Source organism: Bos indicus, chromosome 18 (assembly GCF_029378745.1).
Source record: "Bos indicus isolate NIAB-ARS_2022 breed Sahiwal x Tharparkar chromosome 18, NIAB-ARS_B.indTharparkar_mat_pri_1.0, whole genome shotgun sequence".
Classification (NCBI taxonomy): domain Eukaryota; kingdom Metazoa; phylum Chordata; class Mammalia; order Artiodactyla; family Bovidae; genus Bos; species Bos indicus.
In genome coordinates this window covers 43,749,516-43,771,231 of record NC_091777.1, presented here as the reverse complement: position 1 = coordinate 43,771,231, position 21,716 = coordinate 43,749,516, and the positions used below count along the sequence as shown (strand labels likewise).

Sequence of the window (21,716 nt, the reverse complement as noted above, 5' to 3'; positions counted from 1 at the left end):
AGGTCCATCTAGTCAAAGCTATGGTTTTTCCAGTAGTCATGTATGGATGTGAGAGTTGGACTATAAAGAAAGCTGAGTGCTGAATAATTGATGCTTTTAAACTAATGGTGTTGGAAAAGACTCTTGAGAAGTCCCTTGAACAGCAAGGAAATCAAACCAGTCCATCCTAAAGGAAACACTCCTGAATATTCATTGGAAGGACTGATGCTGAAGCTGAAACTCCAATACTTTGGCCACCTGAGGCGAAGAATTGACTCATTTGAAAAGACCCCGATACTGGGAAAGATTGAAGGCAGGAGGAGAAGGGGATGACAGAAGATGAGATGGTTGGATGGCATCACCAACTCAATGGACATGAGTCCGAGTAAACTCTGGGAGTTGGTGATGGACAGGGAAGCCTGGCGTGCTGCAGTCCATGGGGTCAGAAAGAGTCAGACACGAGTGAACTGAACTGCTCAGTAAATCTTTAATCCAATTTTCTGTTGATGGCTGGGGCTGTGTTCCCTCCCTGTTAGTTTGGCCTGAGGCCAAACTATGGTAGGAGTAATGGCTGTAATGGTGACTTCCTTCAAAAGGACTTATGCCAGCATGCCGAGGCTCCCAGGACTGTTGCATTCAGTGCCACGATCCTGCAGCAGCCCACTGTAGACACACGTCTCCGCCAGAGACTCCTGGACACTCACAGGCAAGTCTGGCTCAGTTTCCTGAGGGGTCACTGCTCCTTTTTCCTGGGTCCTGGTGCACACGACGTTTTGTGTGTGCCCTCCAAGAGCCTGTTTCCCCAGTCCTGTCATAGTTCTGTAATCAAATTCAACTGGCCTTCAAAGTCAAATTCCCTGGAGGTTCTGAGTCCCTTTGAAGGATCCACAGGTTGGGAAATCTGTTGTGGGTCCTAGAACTTTCCTAACAGTGCAAGAACTTCTTTGGTATAATTGTTTTTCAGTTTGTGGGTCATTTGCTGAGGGGCTCTATGGTGGAGCTAATGGCAACCTCCTCCAAGAGGATTTATGCCACACGCTGTGCCTCCCATGTCTGCTGCAGCCAGAGCCCCTCTCCCCGTGGCAGTCACTGCTGACCTGTGCCTCCACAGGAGACACTCAAACACTCAAAGGCAGGTGTGGCTCAGTCTCTGTGGGGTCTCTGGGTCCTAGTGCACACAAGGTTTGGTTTGAGCCCTCCGAGCATCTCTGGTGGGTATGGGGTTTGATTTTAAACATGATTTCACCCCTCCTAATGTCTTGACTATGCCAAAGCCTTTGACTGTGTGGATCACAATCAACTGCGGAAAATTCTGAAAGAGATGGGAATACCAGACCACCTGACCTGCCTCTTGAGAAATTTGTATGCAGGTCAGGAAGCAACAGTTAGAACTGGACATGGAACAACAGACTGGTTCCAAATAGAAAAAGGAGTATGTCAAGGTTGTATATTGTCACCCTGCTTATTTAACTTCTATGCAGAGTACATCATGAGAAATGCTGGGCTGGAAGAAGCACAAGCTGGAATCAAGATTGCCAGGAGAAATATCAATAACCTCAGATATGCAGATGATACCACCCTTATGGCAGAAAGTGAAGAGGAACTAAAAAGCCTCTTGATGAAAGTGAAAGAGGAGAGTGAAAAAGTTGGCTTAAAGCTCAACATTCAGAAAACTAAGATCATGGCATCTGGTCCCATCACTTCATGGCAAATAGATGGGGAAACAGTGGAAACAGTGTCAGACTTTATTTTTCTGGGCTCCAAAATCACTGCAGATGGTGACTGCAGCCATGAAATTAAAAGACTCTTACTCCTTGGAAGGAAAGTTATGACTAACCTAGATAGCATATTAAAAAGCAGAGATATTACTTTGCCAGCAAAGGTCCGTCTAGTTAAGGCTATGGTTTTTCCAGTGGTCATGTATGGATGTGAGAGTTGGACTGTGAAGAAGGCTGAGCGCCGAAGAATTGATGCTTTTGAACTGTGGTGTTGGAGAAGACTCTTGAGAGTCCCTTGGACTGCAAGGAGATCCAACCAGTCCATCCTAAAGGAGATCAGTCCTGGGTGTTCATTGGAAGGACCGATGCTGAGGCTGAAACTCCAATACTTTGGCTATCTCATGCGGAGAGTTGACTCATTGGAAAAGACTCTGATGCTGGGAGGGGTTGGGGGCAGGAGGAGAAGGGGACGACAGAGGATGAGATGGCTGGATGGCATCACCAACTTGATGCACATGAGTCTGGGTGAACTCCAGGAGTTGGTGATGGACAGGGAGGCCTGGCGTGCTGCGATTCATGGGGTCGCAAAGAGTCAGACACGACTGAGCGACTGAACTGAACTGACTGTCTTGTTGGGCCTCCTCCTTTGCCCCTGGATGTGGGTATCTTTTTTTTGGTGGGATCCAACATTCTCCTGTTGATGGTTGTTCAGCAGTTCCAATTTTGGAGTTCTCACAGGAGGAGATGAGAGCATGTCCTTCTACTCTGCCATCTTAAGCTCATCTTAAGAGGTCTCCAAAGTACTGTAATCCAAGCCTCCCAAAGCAAAGACAAAGAGATACAGCAGCTCTCTATCACAACCCCTAGTGTAGCATGAACAATATTAGACAAGCAAAAAAAGGAGCATGTGCTGCAAGGCCAAGCAAACAGCAGAAATTGAACCCAAGACTGCCCAGATGGTGAAGTGAACAGAAATTGAACCCAAGGCTGCCCAGATGGTGAAGTGAACAGCATGCATGTATGCTAAGTCGCTTCAGTTGTGTCTGACTCTCTGCACCCTATGGACTGTAGCCCTCTAGGCTCCTCTGTCCATGGGATTTTCCAGGCAAGAATACTGGAGTTGATTGCCATGCCCTCCTCTAGAGGATCTTTCCAGCCCAGGGATTGAACCCACATCTCTCACATCTCCTGCATTGGTAGGTTGGTTCTTTACCATTAGTGCCACCTAGGAAGCCCCTGAGGTTGTACAGGCAAGGACTTAAAAGCAGCTATTATAATACTATGTTCAAAATCTTAGAAGATAAGACCGCTGTAGAGAGGGTTTTGTTTTTTATTTAAAGAAGAATCTCACAAAAGAAAAGAAAACTTAAAAAAAAATAAAATAAACCTTTGGAAAACAGCAATTCTAGAACTGAAAATTAAAACAAAACAAAAATTTATTAGTGATGTGTTTACCATGCCTACTCAGTAACATTGTGCTGGAGGTCCCACAGTAAGACAAGAAAAAGATGTGGGCTTCCCTGGGGCTCAGTGGGGAAGAATTCACCCGCCAGTGCGGACGACATGGGTTTGATCCCTGATCCGGGAGGATCCCGCGCCCTGCGGAGCAACTAAGCTCACGTACCACAGCTACTGAGCCCATGTGCTCTACAACAAAAGAAGCCACCGCATCACAACTAGAGGAGCCTCTGCTCGCCGCAACTAGAGAAAAGCCCATGAGCAATGAAGACCCAGGACAGCTAAAAATAATTACAAAATAAACATTGTTAGGAAAATCAGAAAAGAAGAAAGAAAAGTGTCTCTATTCACAATAAGAATATATATGGAGAAAATTATAAGGAGCCTACAGAAAATACACTAGAACTGATAAGTGACTTTAACAAGGTTTTGGGGTACAAGGTCATATAATAAATACAACTGTATGTCTACATTAAAAATTGGAAATTTAAATATAAAAAACAGTGCCATTTGCAACAGCACCAAAAAGCAGGAATTACCTAGGAGGAAATCTAACAAAATTTGTATGCTAAAAGGTAAAAAACACTGATGAAATAAATCAAAGAAGGCCTGTAATGCAGATACACTGTATCCATGGAATGTTAAGATTCTGATTTCCCCTCAAAATGAGTTAAGAAATCAATGAACTATTTCTGAAATTCTTATTGAAAGGCCAGTGGAACTAGAACAGCGCCTGTAATTCTGAAAAAGAACAACACAGTTGGAACACTCACACTATCTGATTTTGAGGCTTAATATAAAGCTGCAGCAATCAGAACTGTGTGGTACTGGAGAATTCACAAATATATAAATCAACAGAACAGAAACAGAATCACATATATGTGCTCAACTGATTTTCAATAATGGCACAAAGGCAATTTAATGGAAGAAGGGTAGTTTTTTTTCAACAAATGATGCTGAAAAAATTAGATATATATACAAAAAAAAATGAACCTTGATCCATTCCTCATAATGTATATAAAAATTAACTCCGAGGGATCATTTATCTAAAAGTAAAATATAAGACTATAAAAATTTTTTGAGGAATACATGGGGTGAAATCTTTGTGACTGTGGGTTAAGCAAAGACTTCTTAGATAAAACACCAAAAGTACAATTTGTATAAGCAAAAATTGATAAACTGGACTTAATCCGAATTTAAACCTTCTTTTAAATTTAAAGCTCTTTGAAAGGTATTGTTAGAGGAATGAAGAGATAAGCCACAAACTGGGGCAATATTTACAAGTCACATATCCAAAGAACTTTATCCAGAATATGTAAAGAACTTTTCAAAGTCAATAAGCAAACAAACCGCCATGTCAGAAGAATGGGCAGATCTGAGCAGATACTTGACAAAAAAAGACAGATGCATGGGAAAAACAAGCACATGGAAACATGATTTAGAAACAACTCAAGAAGCCTTCAACTGGTGATGGTATAAACAGTCACTGATCCATACAATAGAATACTACTCAACCCTAAAAAGTGCCACAATGTAGATAAGCCTCTAATGCCTTGCGGTAAGTCAAAGCAGCCAAACTCAAAGGCTACATACCACTGTGATTCCATGTGTACAATCCCATTTTTATGACATTCTGAAAAAGGCAAAATTAACAAGGACAGAAGACAGATCAGTGGTTGCCAAGGACGAGAGGTGGGGAAAAGGAACGATACAAAGGAACACAAGACAATTTCAGAGTGTGAAGAACCTGTTCTCTATGTTGATCATGGTGGTGACTACATGACTATGCATTTTTCAAAATACCACAGAACTCTACATTAAAAAAATAAAACATTTTATGAGTAAAAAAGATACAAGGCAAATATGGCAAAATGTTAAAATTTGGCAAAGCTAGGTGGCAGATGTCCAGGTGTTTATAATAGTTTCTATGCTTTTTTATATGTCTAAAGTATTTCCTGATAAAAAAGTTACATTTTTAAATTATTTTTACTCAAAAGTAATGATTTTTTAATGATAAAAAATAACTTCTTATCCTCTGATGTGGCATCACCTATGCAGTATTTTTTACTAAAAATGTCCAACCTGAACACCATCATGAGGAAACTGACAGACAAATTCAACTTGAAGGATATTTTGCAAAGCCTAGCAGGAGTAACTCTGTAAGTTTCAATGACATCAAAGGTACAAAAAAGCCAGAGAACTAACCCTAAATAAAGGAGATTAAAAGGTCATGGCAACTAAATGTAATGTATAATTTTATTGGATCCTGGATCAGAGAAAACAAGTTATAAAATATATTACCTGAACAACTGGAGAAATTTGAGTATGGACTATGTATTAGGCAGTATTGTATCAACATTACATTTCTCAAGTGTGATAATTATACTGTGGTTATGTAAGAGAAAGTCTTCTTCTTAAGAAACACATGCATAAGTATTTAGAGTTCACAACTAATTCTCAAATGGTTCAATAAAAGAAGTCAACAATTCTATAAAATAAAGAAATATGGGCGTCCCCATTGGCTCGGTGGTAAAGCCTGCAGTACAGGAGTCGCAGGAGACGTGAGCTTGATCCCTGGGTGGGAAAGATCCTCTGGAGCAGGACATGGCAGCCCACTCCAATATTCTTGCCTGGAGAATCCCATGGACAGAGGAGCCTGGTGGGCTGCAGTCCCTAGGGTCACAAAGAGTCAGACATGACTGAAGCGACTTAGCATGCATAAAGAAATGTGCAAGTATGTGTAAAAATGTTAACCAAAAATCTGCAAAAATGTTAACAATTGTTGATGCTAGGTATAGAGTATATGGTTATTCTCAAATATTGCTTTTGTAACCTGTTTTCAAGGAATTTGAAAATCTTCAAAATACCACGTTGGAGAAAGATGTTTTTAAAAAATTTTAGACATTAAAAAAATTTTTAAGGCACCATAGATACTTTGGAGTTTCTAGAATGTTTAAATTTTTTTTTTTTAATCTGCTACTAAAGAAAAACAGACTCACAGATACAGGAAACAAGCTAGTTGTTACTAGTCGGGAGAGGGAAGTGGGGCCAAAATAGGAGTAAAGGATGAGACACAAATTACTAAATGTAAAATACATAAGCAACAAGGATATTTTGTACAGCACAAGAAATTACAGCCATTATTTTGTAATAACTTTTAATGGAACATGATCTATAAAAATATAGAATCACTCCTGAAACTAATAAAATACTATAAACTAAAAAAAATCTGCTACTAGAACCTAAAAAATGTACAAAGGGTCAGTTTTACCAGCCAGAACAATTGCATCAAACTGCAACTTTGTCCCTGTGCTTACTTTCTGGGCTGGGCTCACAATTCCCGCCACCTCCACCTCTTTCTTTTTTTTTTTTAATCAATTAATTTATTTTAATTGGAGGCTAATTATGTTACAATATTGTAGTGGTTTTTGCCATACATTGACATGAATCAGCCATGGGTTTACATGTGTTCCCCATCCTGAACCCCCCCTCCCACCTCCCTCCCCATCCCATCCCTCAGGGTCACCCCATCCCTCAGGGTCATCCCATCCACCTCTTACACCAAGGTCAAGGCCTCCTGCTTCCCGCCAGCGCCATAGGCAAAGCTGCCCACAGTCATCACGTTTTTTTTCCCCCTGCATGTCTACAGAATTTCCATTAGATAAATTCAGACCCAGGTACTGAACCCACATCTCCCACACTGCAGGCAGATTCTTTACTGTCTGAGGCACCAGGGAAGCCCTTCGAAAAATATTATCTGTAAAATTTTGGTCCACTTTCTTCTCCTCACCTCTACCATTTAAACTCGAATACTTTGCTTTTACTCAAGTAAAAGTAGAATTAGCTATCCGGCATGAGAAATACCTCACACCATTAAATTAATATGATTTAATTGAATTAAAGTATGTTATTATTTCTCAGGAATAGTAACTTATCTTTCCTACCTGTCGTTTTCCTTTATCTTCATTTATCTGAAACTATGTAATGAGTGTGTCTTTTCCCACATTCAGTAACAGGAGTGGGTTAAGTGTCATTTAGAACATCAGTACCAAGACTCATCATTAATCATCAATTCATGTTCAATTCCCCTTAGTATATACAGTATTTGCATAATAAGTTCAGATGTTTTAGTCAAGTTCACTTTTCAACATCAGTTATAAAAATTAAGATGTTAATTTTAAAACGTCATAAAAATGCCAGACTACATGGCACTTGGTCCACTTTTGGTCGTGAGAAGTCCCTGGACAGCTACTGCTTCAATCTCAATCCAGCCTCCAGTAAGCAAAGCACGCCCCTGCAGCAGATAAACTACTCTTGACATTGTTTGTGGATTTCACTGACAGTTCTTAAGTCATACACTCAGCCAGCAGAAGAGTTGTTTCTATCACCTTAGGCCACAGCCTGCAGCTTCAGAGTCCCCTGTCCAACCGGGATGGGGGCCCGCCGGAGAGGACTCGCATCCGGGGAGAGGACAGGTCTACACACTGCGGACGCGGGGCGGAGGGGACGGTGGCTCACCCTGCGCGGATCCCGGACCAGGTGCGTGGGAGAAGGTGTCAGACTCTGTCCCTCCCCCGAGGTTCTGAATACAAGACACCTAGTTCAATCTGAATTTCGGAGAAACAACGAATAACTTTATTAAGTACGTCCCCAATACTGCACGGAGCACCCCTGAACGAAGATTTCCCGTTGTTAATGTGAAGCGTCCAGGAGGAGCCCATCCGGAACCCCTTCGCGCGGGTCCCCACGGGGCGGCCCCTGCACGCGAGCGGGTGAATGGCCGGGCCCGGGGCTTCGCGCTCGCTCACCTTAAGCACGAGGACCTGGAGCATCTTCCCCGCGCCTCGCCGGCCGTCCGGCGGACTTCTGGAGAGACGCGCACCGCCGCGGCCTCGCCCCAGTCCTGCTCTCAATGTCGCCACTCCCTCGCCACCAGCTTTGGAGGCGAAAACCTGCAGGGCCGGCGTCCGAGGGGGGGCCGCGCCTCCTCCCGGGTCAGCGCCGCGGAGCCCGCGAGCCAAGCTCCGGCCACGCACCGCTGCGAACAGCGGGCGACACGCCGCGCTCCCACCCGGACGCCGTCGGGGGCGCGCTTGGGCGCCCGCACCGCCCCCAGCCGCCCAACCCCAGACCGCAGAACCCCTGAGACTTCCAAAACCACACGGACGCCAACGGCCGGACAACCGCCGCCGCCCTGCGCACGGCGCCCTGGAGGCGGGGGCAGTGGGGGCTGGGGGGTCGGGGGGCGGAGCTGCGGGGGGGTCACGTGGCTCGTTCCCGGGTCCGCGCGAGTCCGCGTGGCGCGGAGTGGCCGCCTAGAAAGCTCATGTCCTCCGACTCCCACTTTGCCCGGAGTCCATTTCATGGCCTTGAGGATTAGGAAGAGTCCCTGACCACACACCCCCACCCCACTCCCATTCCCTCCCCACCCCGCCTGCCGCCTCCCTGGTCTCCTGACCACATCCTCTCCGACCTCCACCTTCTGGTATGGCTCCTAGTCCCCACTTTCCTCCCACCTGACCCTCACCTGGAAGTCCTCCCCATGTGTCTTGGACACTCTTGTGATGACCGCAGATCGCAGACTGCGGTGTCATGGACCAAGTTTTGGCCCGAATGTGTAATTTTTTGTCGTTGAAGCGCCGTAGGGTTAAGTTTTCAACGCTTGGAAACTTCTGGTTTCTCACCTGAAACTTGGGATTCAGTGGTTCTCAGAATTAGATGAGGTCACCCTGTGTGAGGGGCTTCCCTGATAGCTCAGCTGGTAAAGAATCTGCCTGCAATGCGGGAGACCTGGGTCCAATCCCTGGGTTGGGGAGATCCTCTGGAGAAGGGAACTGGCTACCCCACTCCAGTATTCTGGCCTGGAGAATTCCATGGACTGTATAGTCCATGGGGTCAAAGAGTCGGACACGCCTGAGCAACTTTCACTTCATTTTCACCCTGTGTGAAACAAAGGACACCCAAGAAGCACTCAAGGAAGGTTAACTTTTATTACCATCGCAGGGATCTGTCTCCAAGGCTTTAGTAAGCCAACAAACAGGAAAGTAAAAGAATATTATTTAAATATCGAAGGAACCACAGCTTTTTAAAAGGGAGGGGGTGCTGGGTGCTAGGTGATTTTGCAGATGAATTCTTTAATATTTCAGTTCGGAAAAAAAACAATTTCTTAAGCTCGTGTCAATAAGATGGCAAAAGATGCACCAGTTTAGAATAGGGTTATATATTTGGGAAACAATACTCATTAAGCTTTCAAGTGTATTTATTTTACCGTGGACCATTTTAAAAGTCTTTTTTTTTTTTTTTTTAACTTTTTACAATATTGCTTCTGTTTTCGGTTTTGGTTTACTTGGGCTGGATTCATGTGGGATCTTAGTTCCTTGATGAGGGATTAGAAACTACACCCCTTGCCTTGAAAGGCAAAGTCCTCCAGGGAAGTCCCAAGCTTCCAGTTTTAAATACAAGCTTGAGTTTACAAGTCAAGCAAACATGCACTTAAAGCCTCAAGCAGGAGAGAGGAGCCCTGTGCCTGTGGCCGCCAATCAGGAGGAAAACACAAAAGTACATGAAGTTCACCTGTTGCTGAACTGGGCTAACCAGGCCCCACCCCCCAGTCAGGTGCCTGTCAGGACCAGAGCACCTGAAAGCTCCCGACTTTGTCAAAGAAAGATGGGAAATGGCCAGGTCTGTTTTATTTTTCTACATTAACTTTTTTTATCCTTTTTTAAAATTTTTATTTATTTTACTTTACCATATTGTGTTGGTTTTGCCATACATTGACATGAATCAGCCATGGTTGTACATGTGTTCCCCATCCTGAAGCCCCCTCCCACCTTCCTCCCCATCCCATACCTCTGGGTCATCCCAGTGCACCAGCCCCAAGCACCCTGTATCATGTATCTAACCTGGACTGGCAATTTGTTCTACATGTGATAATTTACATGTTTCAACGCCATTCTCTCATATCATCCCGCCCTCGCCCACAGAATCCAAAAGACTGTTCTATACATATCTGTGTCTCTTTTGCTGTCTCGCATACAGGGTTATCATCACCATCTTTATAAATTCCATATATATGCGTTAGTATACTGTATTGGCGTTTTTCTTTCTGGCTTACTTCACTCTGTATAATAGGCTCCAGTTTCATCCACCTCATTAGAACTGATTCAAATGTATTCTTTTTAATGGCTGAGTAATATTCCATTTTGTATATGTACCACAGCTTTATCCATTCGTCTGCTGATGGACATCTAGGTTGCTTCCATGTCCTAACTATTGTAAACAGTGCTGCGATGAACACTGGGGTACACATATCTCTTTTAATTCTGGTTTCCTTGGTGTTTATGCCCAGCAGTGGGATTGCTGGGTCATATGGCAGTTCTATTTCCAGTTTTTTTTAGGAATGGCCACACTGTTCTCCATAATGGCTGTACTAGTTTGCATTCCCACCAACAGTGTAAGAGGGTGTTTTAAATAGGAGGTCCCAGAGGCAGTTCTCAATCCCCAGAGTAGATACAGAATACAGCCAGTTGATATTTTTTTACTTTTTGAGACAGGCCTGGGACTCTTCGCTGCAGTGCTGCAAAGCTTGCATCTGAACACACTTCCCCACCAGCTAAAAAATAGAAATTATATGGGACTAAAAATAACCGTGTGCAGTTGGGGCAAATTCTGGACCCAAATGATACAGAGACCAAAAAACCCAACTGCCATTTCTGAAGAGCTAGGAGCAAAAACCTGGGTGTCTGGAGCAAAAGCAGAGTACTGCGCATGCCACCTGCACTCAGCATCACAAAGAGGTGGGCAAACCACCTAAGCCACCCTCTAGTTTGACCCCTGACCACACCCCAAAGAAGAAATGAGATCACCGCCTCACACATACTCAGGGTACAGGGGCCCCATTAAAGCCCTGCCTGAATTTATGGGCCCTCTCTCGTCAATTTCTATCGACTGGGGAAGGCCAAGAACCCCGGTGGGTATCATTGATTAGATACCCTGCTACTATAGGGTGTTTTGCAAATTTTTCACAGCATGGCTCACAGAAACAAAAATATTTATCAGTCTGCGCTGAGTCGTCAAGACTGCTGCAGTGGGAACTCAGTGTGTGGGGCTTCAGCCACACAGACCTCTGGAGGCTGAAGGGCGTCAGGATCTGTACCTGTCTCCCCTTCCCGCAGCTAATGGGAAGCACTTTTAAAGTGATGGAAAGATAAGAAGATGAATACAAAAAGATTTTAGGTCGGTGCATTTCTATAAAGTGGTTAAATTCTGGTATCAAAACCTGACCAAGATAACACAACTCTAGACTAATGAAGGTGCTGAAATCCCAATAAAATGCTACCAGTAAAATCTAAGACCAAAAAAATAAAAATTAGGAATGCAGGAAGGTTTAATATTGGTCAGTCACAAACATGGCTAGCTTATGGCCCAGCAAGCAACCAAAAGTTGTCATGAACTGATGGGCTCTCGCAGGCACCGTGGGGTGATGATGGGGCTCCCCATAATGGGGATGATACTCTGGTTCTGCAAAGGGCTTCGTGGAGAGTGGGAGAAGGCAATGGCACCCCACTCCAGTATTCTTGCCTGGAAAATCCCATGGACGGAGGAGCCTGGTAGGCTGCAGTCCATGGGGTCGCTGAGAGTCGGACACGACTGAGCAACTTCAGTTTCACTTTTCACTTTCATGTAGTGGAGAAGGAAATGGCAACCCACTCCTGTGTTCTTGCCTGGAGAATCCCAGGGACGGGGGAGCCTGGTGGGCTGCTGTCTATGGGGTCACACAGAGTCGGACACGACTGAAGTGACTTAGCATAGCATAGCATCGTGGAGAGTGAACTGTTCTTAGGTTTTTTTACTTCTCCCTTCTCTCTCCCCAAGAGAAGGGAGAAAAGGAGAGAAGACACAGCATTAGGCATGGCAGGAGGCGGAGTCTGAGTTAGCAGGACTTGAGGTCATGCTACACCAGTCTCTTCTGTCGGTGTGCTCATGGTGGCTTGAGAGGTTATCAGGAGAAGCTGATCTAAGTTTCCCAGTACTGACATAACTCTAGAAAGTGGGCATGAAGGGGACATTCTTTACTCCCCTCAATGCCAGATCCCTCCTCCACCAAATGTAGTTCAAATGATCTTACCTTTGAGTCATCAGTTCCCATAGGCAGTGTGTACTTTCCCAGTTTTAAAATATTCTTGTTTTAAAAGGGATGAAAAACAAGTTTGGCCTGAAAAGCTGGCTTCATTGGCCTTAAAATCAGGCTTCACCTGATTTGGAACTTTTAAAATTCTTTTATTCTGCATTAATCGAGAGGAAGTGAACGTTGACGTTACGCCATTCAACCCAAAAGCAGAAGCCTGGAAGCTGTCCAGGGTTTTTCCCCAGACACCTCACTTATCTTTGATGGACTTGCTCGGTCCATCAGAGAAGGTCTTCTTCATGGTTCCCACTAATATTATACACCTGTCAGATTACCCTTGTTTCTAATAGCTTGTTTCCATAGCTCAGCATGGTGTTACTCACTGAAAGATTCTCATATTTCCATTTCTAACTGTACACAGAAACTAAAATTAACTTTTATTGCTTCCTATGATGAATTTCATTTCCTCTGATTAGTACTCTCTGAGCTCTTGCTTTGTTTCTCTTTTTATTTTTAGCCCTCATGCAGGACTGTTTTTAAGCAACTTATAATTAGGTTTAATTTTTTTCAGTTTTGATTGAGATGTAATTGACTAATAACATTATATGAGCTTGAAGTGTGCAACATAATGGTTTGACATATGTATATATTGTAAAATGATTACCATGTATGTTTAGTTAATATCCATCAGTTATATAACATAGTTAAAAAAAGTTTTTCCCTTAGAGACAAAAACTTATTATCTACTCTTTTCTTTGAAAAAAGATGTTTATTTGGCTGCACCAGGTCTTAGCTGCAACACTCAGGATCTTCGATCTTCTTTGCAGCGTGCAGGTCATTAGTAACAGCATGTGGGATCTAGTACCCCAAGCAGGGATTGAACATACGCCTCCTGCACTGGGAGTATGGACACTGGACCACCAAGGACATCCCTACTCTTTTTTTTTTTTTTGTAAGTTAAAAAAATTTATTTCAATTGTATTCTAATTTTATTAGTATTTTGTTTCTCAACCTTTGAATTTTAAACATTTTTAGCTTTCTGACTTCTAAAAAATTTTTGAAGTAGATCTGATTTATAATGCATTAATTTCTGCTGTACAGCAAAGTGATTCAGTTAGAAATAGGTATTTTTTCATATTCTTTTCCATTATGGTTTAATCATAGTATATTGAATATAGTTCCCTGTGCTATACAGTAGAACCTTGTTGTTTATTCTATATGTAATAGTTTGCATCTGCTAATCCCAAGCTCCCAATCTTTCCCTCCCTCACCCCTTGGCAACCACAAGTCTGTTCTCTTTATCTGTTATCATATACTCTTTAAAAAGAAAATATATATATATATATATATATATTTATTTATTTGGCAGAACCAGGTCTTAGTTGCAGTACTCAGGATCTTCAATTCTCACTGCGGCATGCAGGATCTCTAGTTGTGGCATGCAAACTCTTAGTTGCGGGATGAGGGATCTTGTTCCCTGACCGGGGATTGAACCAGGGCCCCGTGCATTGGGAGCGCAGAGTCTTAGCCACTGGACCACCTGGAAGTTCCACCATCTGCTCTTTTAGAAACTTTGAAATATATAATACAGTATTGTTAACTGTACTCATCATGTTGTATATTATAACCCTAGAACTTATTTATCTTATAACTGGAAGATTGTTCCTCTGACCACTTTCACACTTCCCCACTTTTGGTAACAACAAATCTGATCACTTTCTATGAGATTTTTTTAGATTCTACATGTAAGTGAGATAGTGTAGCATTTGTCTTTCACTGACATGTCGCTCAACGTAATGTCCTAAAAGTCCATCCGTGTTGTCACAGTGCCAGGATTTCCTTCTATGACTAAATAGTATTCCATTTTTTAATATATATATACACACATACATATATATATATATATTCAACATGTATCTGTCCATTCATCCATTGTTATCCATTCATTCCTTGTTGATGGACACAGGTTCTGTCCATGTCCTGGCTATTGTAAATAGTGCTGCAGTAACATTAGCATGCTGCTCTCTCTTCAGGATAATTATATAAATGCTCTCAGTTATATGTGTGTGTGTGTGTATATATTATGACAGTTCTATTTTTAACTTTTGAGGCACCTCCATACTGTTTCACATAGTGACTGTACCAATTTACATTCCCCACCAACAGCGCACAGGGCTTCCCTTTTCTCCACAACTTTGCCAAAATTTATCTCTTGCCTCTTTGATGACAACCATTCCAATAGGTGTGAACTGTTGGTATCTGACTGTGGTTTTGGTTTGCGTTTCTCTAATAATTAGTGATGTTCAGTACCTTATCATGTATTTATCGGCCATCTGAATGCCTTCTTTGGAAAAGTATTCAGGCCCTTTGCCCTTTTTTTTAACTTTTATTTGCCTTTATTTTTTGCGACATTTATTCCCGGGCCATAAGTGTTTGTTTCTTCAGTTTCTTCTGGGATATCTTTTTCTTCTGTGCAACCTCCTCTTCTGGTTTAGGAACAGTCTGTTCTTTTTCATCTCATCTCCATGTGGCAGGGAGAGCTCATGTAGGGGTTGGTCCAGCCGTGAGCTCTGTAAGTCCCGCGCTGCATCTTGGGGGCTTTGTTCACCTGGATGTGCTCACTGCCCACAGAATCTACATCTAAGCCCTTAAGTTCAGCATTACGCTCTTCATTTTTGAGCATGTGCAGTAAAAATTCAGCTCTCTTTTTGGGCCACCAACCCTGCATCCAGCCCTGTTTGGCCTGTGCACACCTACCAACTCCACCGTTGTAACGATGGAGTGACATCCTTCAGATACTTGGTGACTTTTTGGAAAGGCATACCCTTTATGGCCTGGGCAGTTTCATGAATGTTCTTAAAGTGAACACGAAGATTTGAACCTCTTGATTTGCATGATTTTGTGGAGTTTTCTGGGTGGAGTGAATAGCGCACCATTTTTAGAGGTCATCTCAGGCCGCTTATCGGAAAAGCCCATTTTTAAAACTGGATTGAATTTTTACCATTAAGTTCCTTATATATTATGGAATATTAACCCCTTTATCAGATGTGTGGTTTGGAAATAATTTCTCCTGTTCAGTTAGTTGCCCTTTCACTCTGCTGATATTTATTTTGCTGTGCAGAAGGTTTTTAGTTTGATGGAGTCCCACTTATTTTTAATTTTGTTGCATGTGCTTTAGGTTGTCATATTAAAAAAATTATTGACAAGACCCATGTCAATAAATTTTCCCCTGTTTTCGTGGTTTCAGGTCTTCACATTTAAGTCTTTAATTCACTTTGAATTGATTTTGTGAGTGGTATAAGGTAGGGGTCTAGTTTCATTCTTTGGGCTCCTGATTCTATTCCATTGGTCTATGTGTCTGTTCTTGTACCAGTAATATACTGTTCTGATAGCTTTGTAATAACGCTTGAAGTCAGGAAGTGTGCTGCTTCCAGCTTTGTTGTTCTTTCTTAGAATTGCTTTGGCTATTGAAGGTCTTTTGTGGTTCTATGTGAATGTTAGGGTTTTTTGTTCTATTTCTATTTTAAAAAAAAAAGGACATACTAATCTTGATAGGGATTGACTGAAGCTATAGATGGCTTTCAGTTGTTGTTCAGTTGTTAAGTAATGTCCTACTCTTTGCAACCTATGGACTGCAGCATGTCAGGCTCCTCTGTCCTCCACTATCTTCTGGAGTTTGCTCCAATTCATGTCCACTGAGACAGTGATGTTAACTAATCATCTCATCCTCTGCTGCCCTCTTCTCCTTTTGACTTCAATCTTCCCTAGTATCAGGGTCTTTTCCAGTGAGTGGGCTCTTTGTATCAAGTGGCCAAAGTATTGGAGCTTCAACTTCAACAACAGTCCTTCCAATGAATACTCAGAACTGATTTCCTTTAGGATTGATTGATTTGATTTCCTTGCAGTCCAAGGGACTCTCAAGAGTCTTCTCTAGCACCACAATTCAAAAGCATCATTCTTCAATGCTCAGCCTTCCTTATGGTCCAACTCTCACATCCATACGTGACTACTGGAAAAAACCACAGCTTTGACTATATAAACCTTTGTGGGAGATAGTGAAGGACAGGGAAGACTTGCGTGCTGCAGTCCATGGTGTTTCAAAGAGTTGGACACAAACATTTGTTGGCAAAGTGATGTCTCTGCTTTTTAATATGCTGTCTAGGTTTGTCATAGCTTTCCTTCCAAGGAGCAAGTGTCTTTGAATTCCATGGCTGCAGTCATGAAATTTGGAGTGATTTTGGTGTCCAAGAAAATAAAATCTGTCACTGCTTCCACTTTTCTCCCATCTATTTGCTATGAAGTGATGGGATCAATGCCATGATCTTAGTTTTTTGGGTGTTGAGTTTCAAACCAGCTTTTTCACTCTCTTCTTTCACCCTTATCAAGAGGCTCTTTAATGAAGTGGCTTTGATTAGCATGGACAAAAAATATCAATTTTTCCAATCCATGAACATGGGCTATCTATTCAATTTTTTGCATCTTCAATTTCCTTGATCGATGGCTCACAGTTTTCAGAATAGAGATTTTTCACCTCCTTGGTAAAATCGTGTTGTTGTTCAGTAGTTCAGTCGTGTCCAGCTCTTTGCAACCCCATGGACCGCAGCGTGCCAGGCTTCCCTGTCCTTCACCATCTCCCACAGTTTGCTCAAATTCATATCCACAGAGTCAGTGACACTATCTAACCATCTCATTCTCTACTGCCCTTTTCTCTTTTTGCCTTCAATTTTCCTCAGCATAAGGTCTTTTCCAGTGAGTCAGGTCTTCACATCAGGTGGCCAAAGTTTTGGAACTTCAGCTTCAGTCCTTCCAGTGAATTTTTAGGGTTGATTTCCCTTAGGATTGATTGGTTTGATTTCCTTGCAATCCAAGGGACTCTCAAGAGTCTTCTCCAGCACCACAATTCAAAAGCATCATTCTTTCGTGCTCAGCCTTCTTTATGGTCCAACTCTCACATCCAGACATGACTACTGGAAAAATAATATCTTTGACTCTACAGACCTTTGTCGGCAAAGTGATGTCTCTGCTTTTTAACATGCTATCTAGGTTTGTCATAGCTTTCCTTCCAAGGAGCAAGAGTCTTTTAATTTCATGGCTGCAGTCATTGTCTGCAGTGATTTTGGAGCCCAAGAAAATAAAGTCAGTTGCTGTTTCCATTGTTTCCCTATCTGTTTTAAATGAAGTGATGGGACTGGATGCCAAGATCTTAGTTTTCTGAATGTTCCGTTTCAAGCCAGCTTTTTCACTTTCCTCTTTCACCTTCACTAAGAGGCTCTTTAGTTCCTTTTTACTTTCTGCCATTAGAGTGGTATCATCTGCATAACTGAAGTTGGTGATATTTCTCCCAACAATCTTGATTTCAGCTTATGATTCATCCAGCCTGGCATTTCGCCTGATGTATACTGCATATAAGTTAAATAAGCAGGGTGACTATATTCAGCCTTGACATAATCCTTTCCCAATTTTGAACCAGTCAGTTGTTCCACGTCTGGTTCTAACTGCTACTTCTTGACCCGCCCCCGCATACAGGTTTCTCAGGAGACAGATAAGGTGGTCTGGTATTCGCATCTCTTGAAGAATTGTCCACAGTTTGTTGTGATCCACACAGTCAAAGGCTATTGTGGAATCAATGATGCAGATGTTTTTCTGGAATTCTCTTGTTTTCTCTATGATCCAACGAATGTTGGTAATTTGATCTCTTGTTCCTCTGCCTTTTCTAAACCCAGCTTGTACATCTGAAAGTTCTCAATTCACACACTGCTGAAGCCTAGCTTGAAGCATTTTGAACATAACCTTACTAGCATGTGAAATAAGTCCAATTATACAGTAGTTTCTACATTCTTTGGCACTGCCATTCTTTGGGATTGGAATGAAAACTGACCTTTTCCAGTCCTGGGTCCACTGCTGAATTTTCCAAACTTGCTGACATACTGAGTGCAGCACTTTAACAGAATCATCTTTTAAGAAATTAAATAGCTCAGCTGGAATTCTATCACCTCCAACTTTGTTTGTAGTAATGCTTCCTAAGGTCCACTTGACTTCACACTCCAGGATGTCTGGCTCTAGGTAAGTGACCACACCATTGTTGTTAGACTGGTCTTTAAGACTTTTGTAGTTCTGTGTATTCTTGCCATCTCTTCTCAATCTCTTCTGCTTCTCTTAGGTTAAATTTAGTCCTAAGTATTTCATTGGTTTTTGATGTTACTGTAAATAGGATTGTTTTGTTTTTTTTTTCAGATAATTTGTTAGTGTATAGAAATTCTACTGATCTCTATATGTTGGTTCTGTGTCATGCAACTCTACTAAATTAGTTGATTAGATCTAACAGGTTTTTGGTGCAGACTTTATAATTTTTAATATATAATATCATGTCTTCTGAAAACAGAGACAATTTTACTTCTTCCTTTCCAATTCTACTGCCTTTTACTTCTTTTTCTTGCCAACTGCTTCTATACTATGTTGAAATAGGAATGGTTGAGAGTGGGCACCATTGTCTTTTTCCCGATACAGGTATTAGAGGAAAAGCTTTCAACCTTTCACCACTGAGTATGATGTTGGCTGTGGGTCTGTCATTTGTAACTTTTACTATGTATGTTCCTTTTATTTCTAATTTGAGTTTTTAATCATGAATGGATGTTGAATTTTGCCAAATGCTTCTTCTACACCTATTAATTTGATTTTGAACCGTTCTTGCATCCCAGGGCTGAATCCTACTTGATCATGGTGTATGATCCTTTTAATGTGCTGAATTCATTTTGCTAATATTTTCTTTAGAATTTTTGCATCTCCAGTCATCAGAGATATTGGCCAGCAGTCCTTGCAGCGTCCTTATATGGCTTTGGTATCAGGGAAATTCTGGCCTTGTGAGTTTGGGAGTGTTCCCTCCTCTTCAAATTTTGGAAGAGTTTGAGGATTAGCATTAATTCTTCTTTAAATGTTTGGTAAAATTCACCAGTGAAGACATCTGGTCCTGGACTTTTCTTTTTTGGGTGTTTCCCCCCCGCCCCCACCCCCAATTCAATCTCCTTACTCACTATTGGTCTGTTCGGGTTTTCTCTCTCTTCCTGATTCAGTTTTGGTAGGTTCCATATTTCTAGCACTTTATCCATGTCTTCTGGGTTGCACAGTTTTGTTGGCATATGGTTGTTCATAGTAGTTTCTTATGATCTTTTCTATTTCTGTGGTATCAGTTGCATTGTCTCCTCTTTCATTTATAATTTTATTGATTTGCCTCTTCTGTTTTTTTCTTGGTTAGTCTAGCTAATGGTTTGCCAATTGTTTACCTTTTCATGGGCTTCCCTTGTGGCTCAGCTGGTAAAGAATCCGCCTGCAATGGAGGAGACCTGGGTTTGATCCCTGGGTTGGGAAGATCCCCTGGAGAAGGGAAAGGCTACCCACTCCAGTATTCTGGCCTGGAGAATTCCACGGACTGTATAGTCCATAGGGTTGCAAAGAGTCGGACACGACTGAGTGACTTTCACTTCAATATCTTTTCATAAAATCAACTCTTAGTTTTGTTGGCCTTTTCTATTGTTTTCCTATCTCTACGTAAATTTACTTTTGCTCTAATTTCTATTATTATTTTCTTCCTTCTGCTACATTTGGGCTTTATTTAGTTTTTCAAGTTCTTCTAGATAATTAGATTTAAAAACATTTAAGATTCCTTATCATCCAATACATTTAACCCATTTTTGCATATCAGCATGGTTGATGTTTATTTCTATGTGAATTGTCTTATTCTAAGCTTTTGTTTGATAGCCATTTTCATGTTTTCCGTCTCTGCCTTAGGGGTTGTGCCTTGCTTTTGATTGATTTGAAAAGTGACCTTTAAATTCTAATACCCATTTTTGCATTCCAAAATATTTAAACAAGTATTATCTCAAAACTACAGCGAATGATTCCCTCCTTCCATGTTTTGTTTTTCTTATTCTTCCCATAGCCACTTCCTGTTAATGATAACATAATCTGGGATTACTGAACAAAATTTTTATGGAAAAAGGTATCTTTTTAAAATAAAGTAGGTTAAATCTTGAATTATTTTTAACATCTGCAGTGCTTTTGAGCCATATTTAAATAGTTACAGTTGCTCCTATATTTTATTTCTGTATTCACCATCAGGACTTCTACCATGCAGCTCTATTTCAAAAGTTTTTATTTTCAATTATCTTTTAGTTATTTCTATCAAATCAATTCTTCAGAGCTTTGGACTCTTCAAAGCCCATATATAAATGAGGATTATTCCTGTGGCTCATACATATGGCTGATATAAAATTAGTGAACACATATGTCCTTTTCCCCTCAGCATATTATATATACTATCCAGTGTATCACATTACTGGGTGATACACACTAAGATGATTTTGTGCCTTTGTAAGTAATCTTTTCTTCCTCTCCTTGAAAATCTGTGTTCTCTATCTTTAAAATTCAAAATGTCATCCGAGTATTGAACAATTTTTGTTATTTTTGTTTTGACCACAGCAGGATCTTTTTATCTGAAGATCAACATTTTCCTTTAGCTCAAGAAAAATTCATTCTATAAATAATGCTTGTCTTCTATTTGTCCTGGAACTTTCATCTAGACATGCCAATAATCCACATATTGGATGCCCAACCTCTGTTCTTTTTTAATTTGGCTGAGCTGGGTCTTAGTTGCAGAACACAGGATCTTCAGTCTTCACTGTGGCATGAGGGATCTCCAGTTGCAGCATGCAGGATCTAGTTCCCTGACCTGGGGTTAAACCTGGTTCCCTGCTCTGGAAGCTTGAAATCTTAGTCACCTGACCATCAGGGAAGTCCCCCAACCTCTGTTCTTAATATCTGTTTTTCTGAAGCTTTAGTAACAAGGAGACCCAAGAACAAAAACAGTTCAGAGATCCAAGTTTGTCTCAAGGCAACAGTATGTACTAAGTTTCTGAGGTGGAAAGAACTCTGAGCAGTCAAGAAGAGAAAGAAGATCCTCTGAGGGGAGTGCAGAGGGAGAGGCATGCTTGATGACATCAGAGAAAAAGGTGGGGCCTTGTAGACCACAAATTCAGTGTTTAAGTGTGAAGAAAAGCCATTGAAGGACTTTAATGAGGGCAGTGACATCATGTCAATGTCAAGTTCATTTTTCCAAGAGGAATGCATTGAGGGGAAGAACGAAAATGGAGACTGGCTCTGAAGCTCTTACAGTTGTTCTCTATCTTTAAAATTCAAAATTAAAGTAAGAGTCAACTGTGGCTCAAACCAACGTGATAGCAGTGCAGAGGTGGGAAGATGGGAATTCCAAGATAATTGTGTATAACAGATCAGTAGGACTTGATAGTCACCTGGATATAGGAATGAAGGAAAAGGTGGAATCACAAATGACTAAGATTTTTGCTTCAGTGATTGTTAGACTTCCAGGGAAGGCTATGCCAAGGGAACCTGCTTAGGAGGGAGAACTATAGATCAGGGAA

General features: G+C 41.6%; 1 protein-coding gene and 1 pseudogene across 3 annotated transcripts in view; both read right to left on the bottom strand.

Moving 5' to 3' along the window:
• Nucleotides 1-8,470, bottom strand: part of TDRD12 (tudor domain containing 12) — a 75,741-nt gene extending 67,271 nt beyond the window's left edge. For 2 of the 3 annotated variants that reach the window (XR_011561528.1, XR_011561529.1), the window contains exon 1: nt 7,964-8,337. Coding sequence is in view for 1 of the 3 variants with exons in the window: in XM_070770902.1 (XP_070627003.1) it covers nt 7,964-7,987 (24 nt within the window). In the remaining 2 variants the exon portion in view is untranslated. Of the gene's footprint in view, nt 1-7,963 lie in introns of all 3 variants that reach the window. The other variant, XM_070770902.1, reaches the window with a different exon arrangement.
• Nucleotides 8,471-9,126: 656 nt separating this feature from the next.
• LOC139177097 (large ribosomal subunit protein uL22-like) lies at nt 9,127-21,631 on the bottom strand (annotated as a pseudogene).
• Between the last annotated feature and the right edge of the window lie 85 nt (nt 21,632-21,716).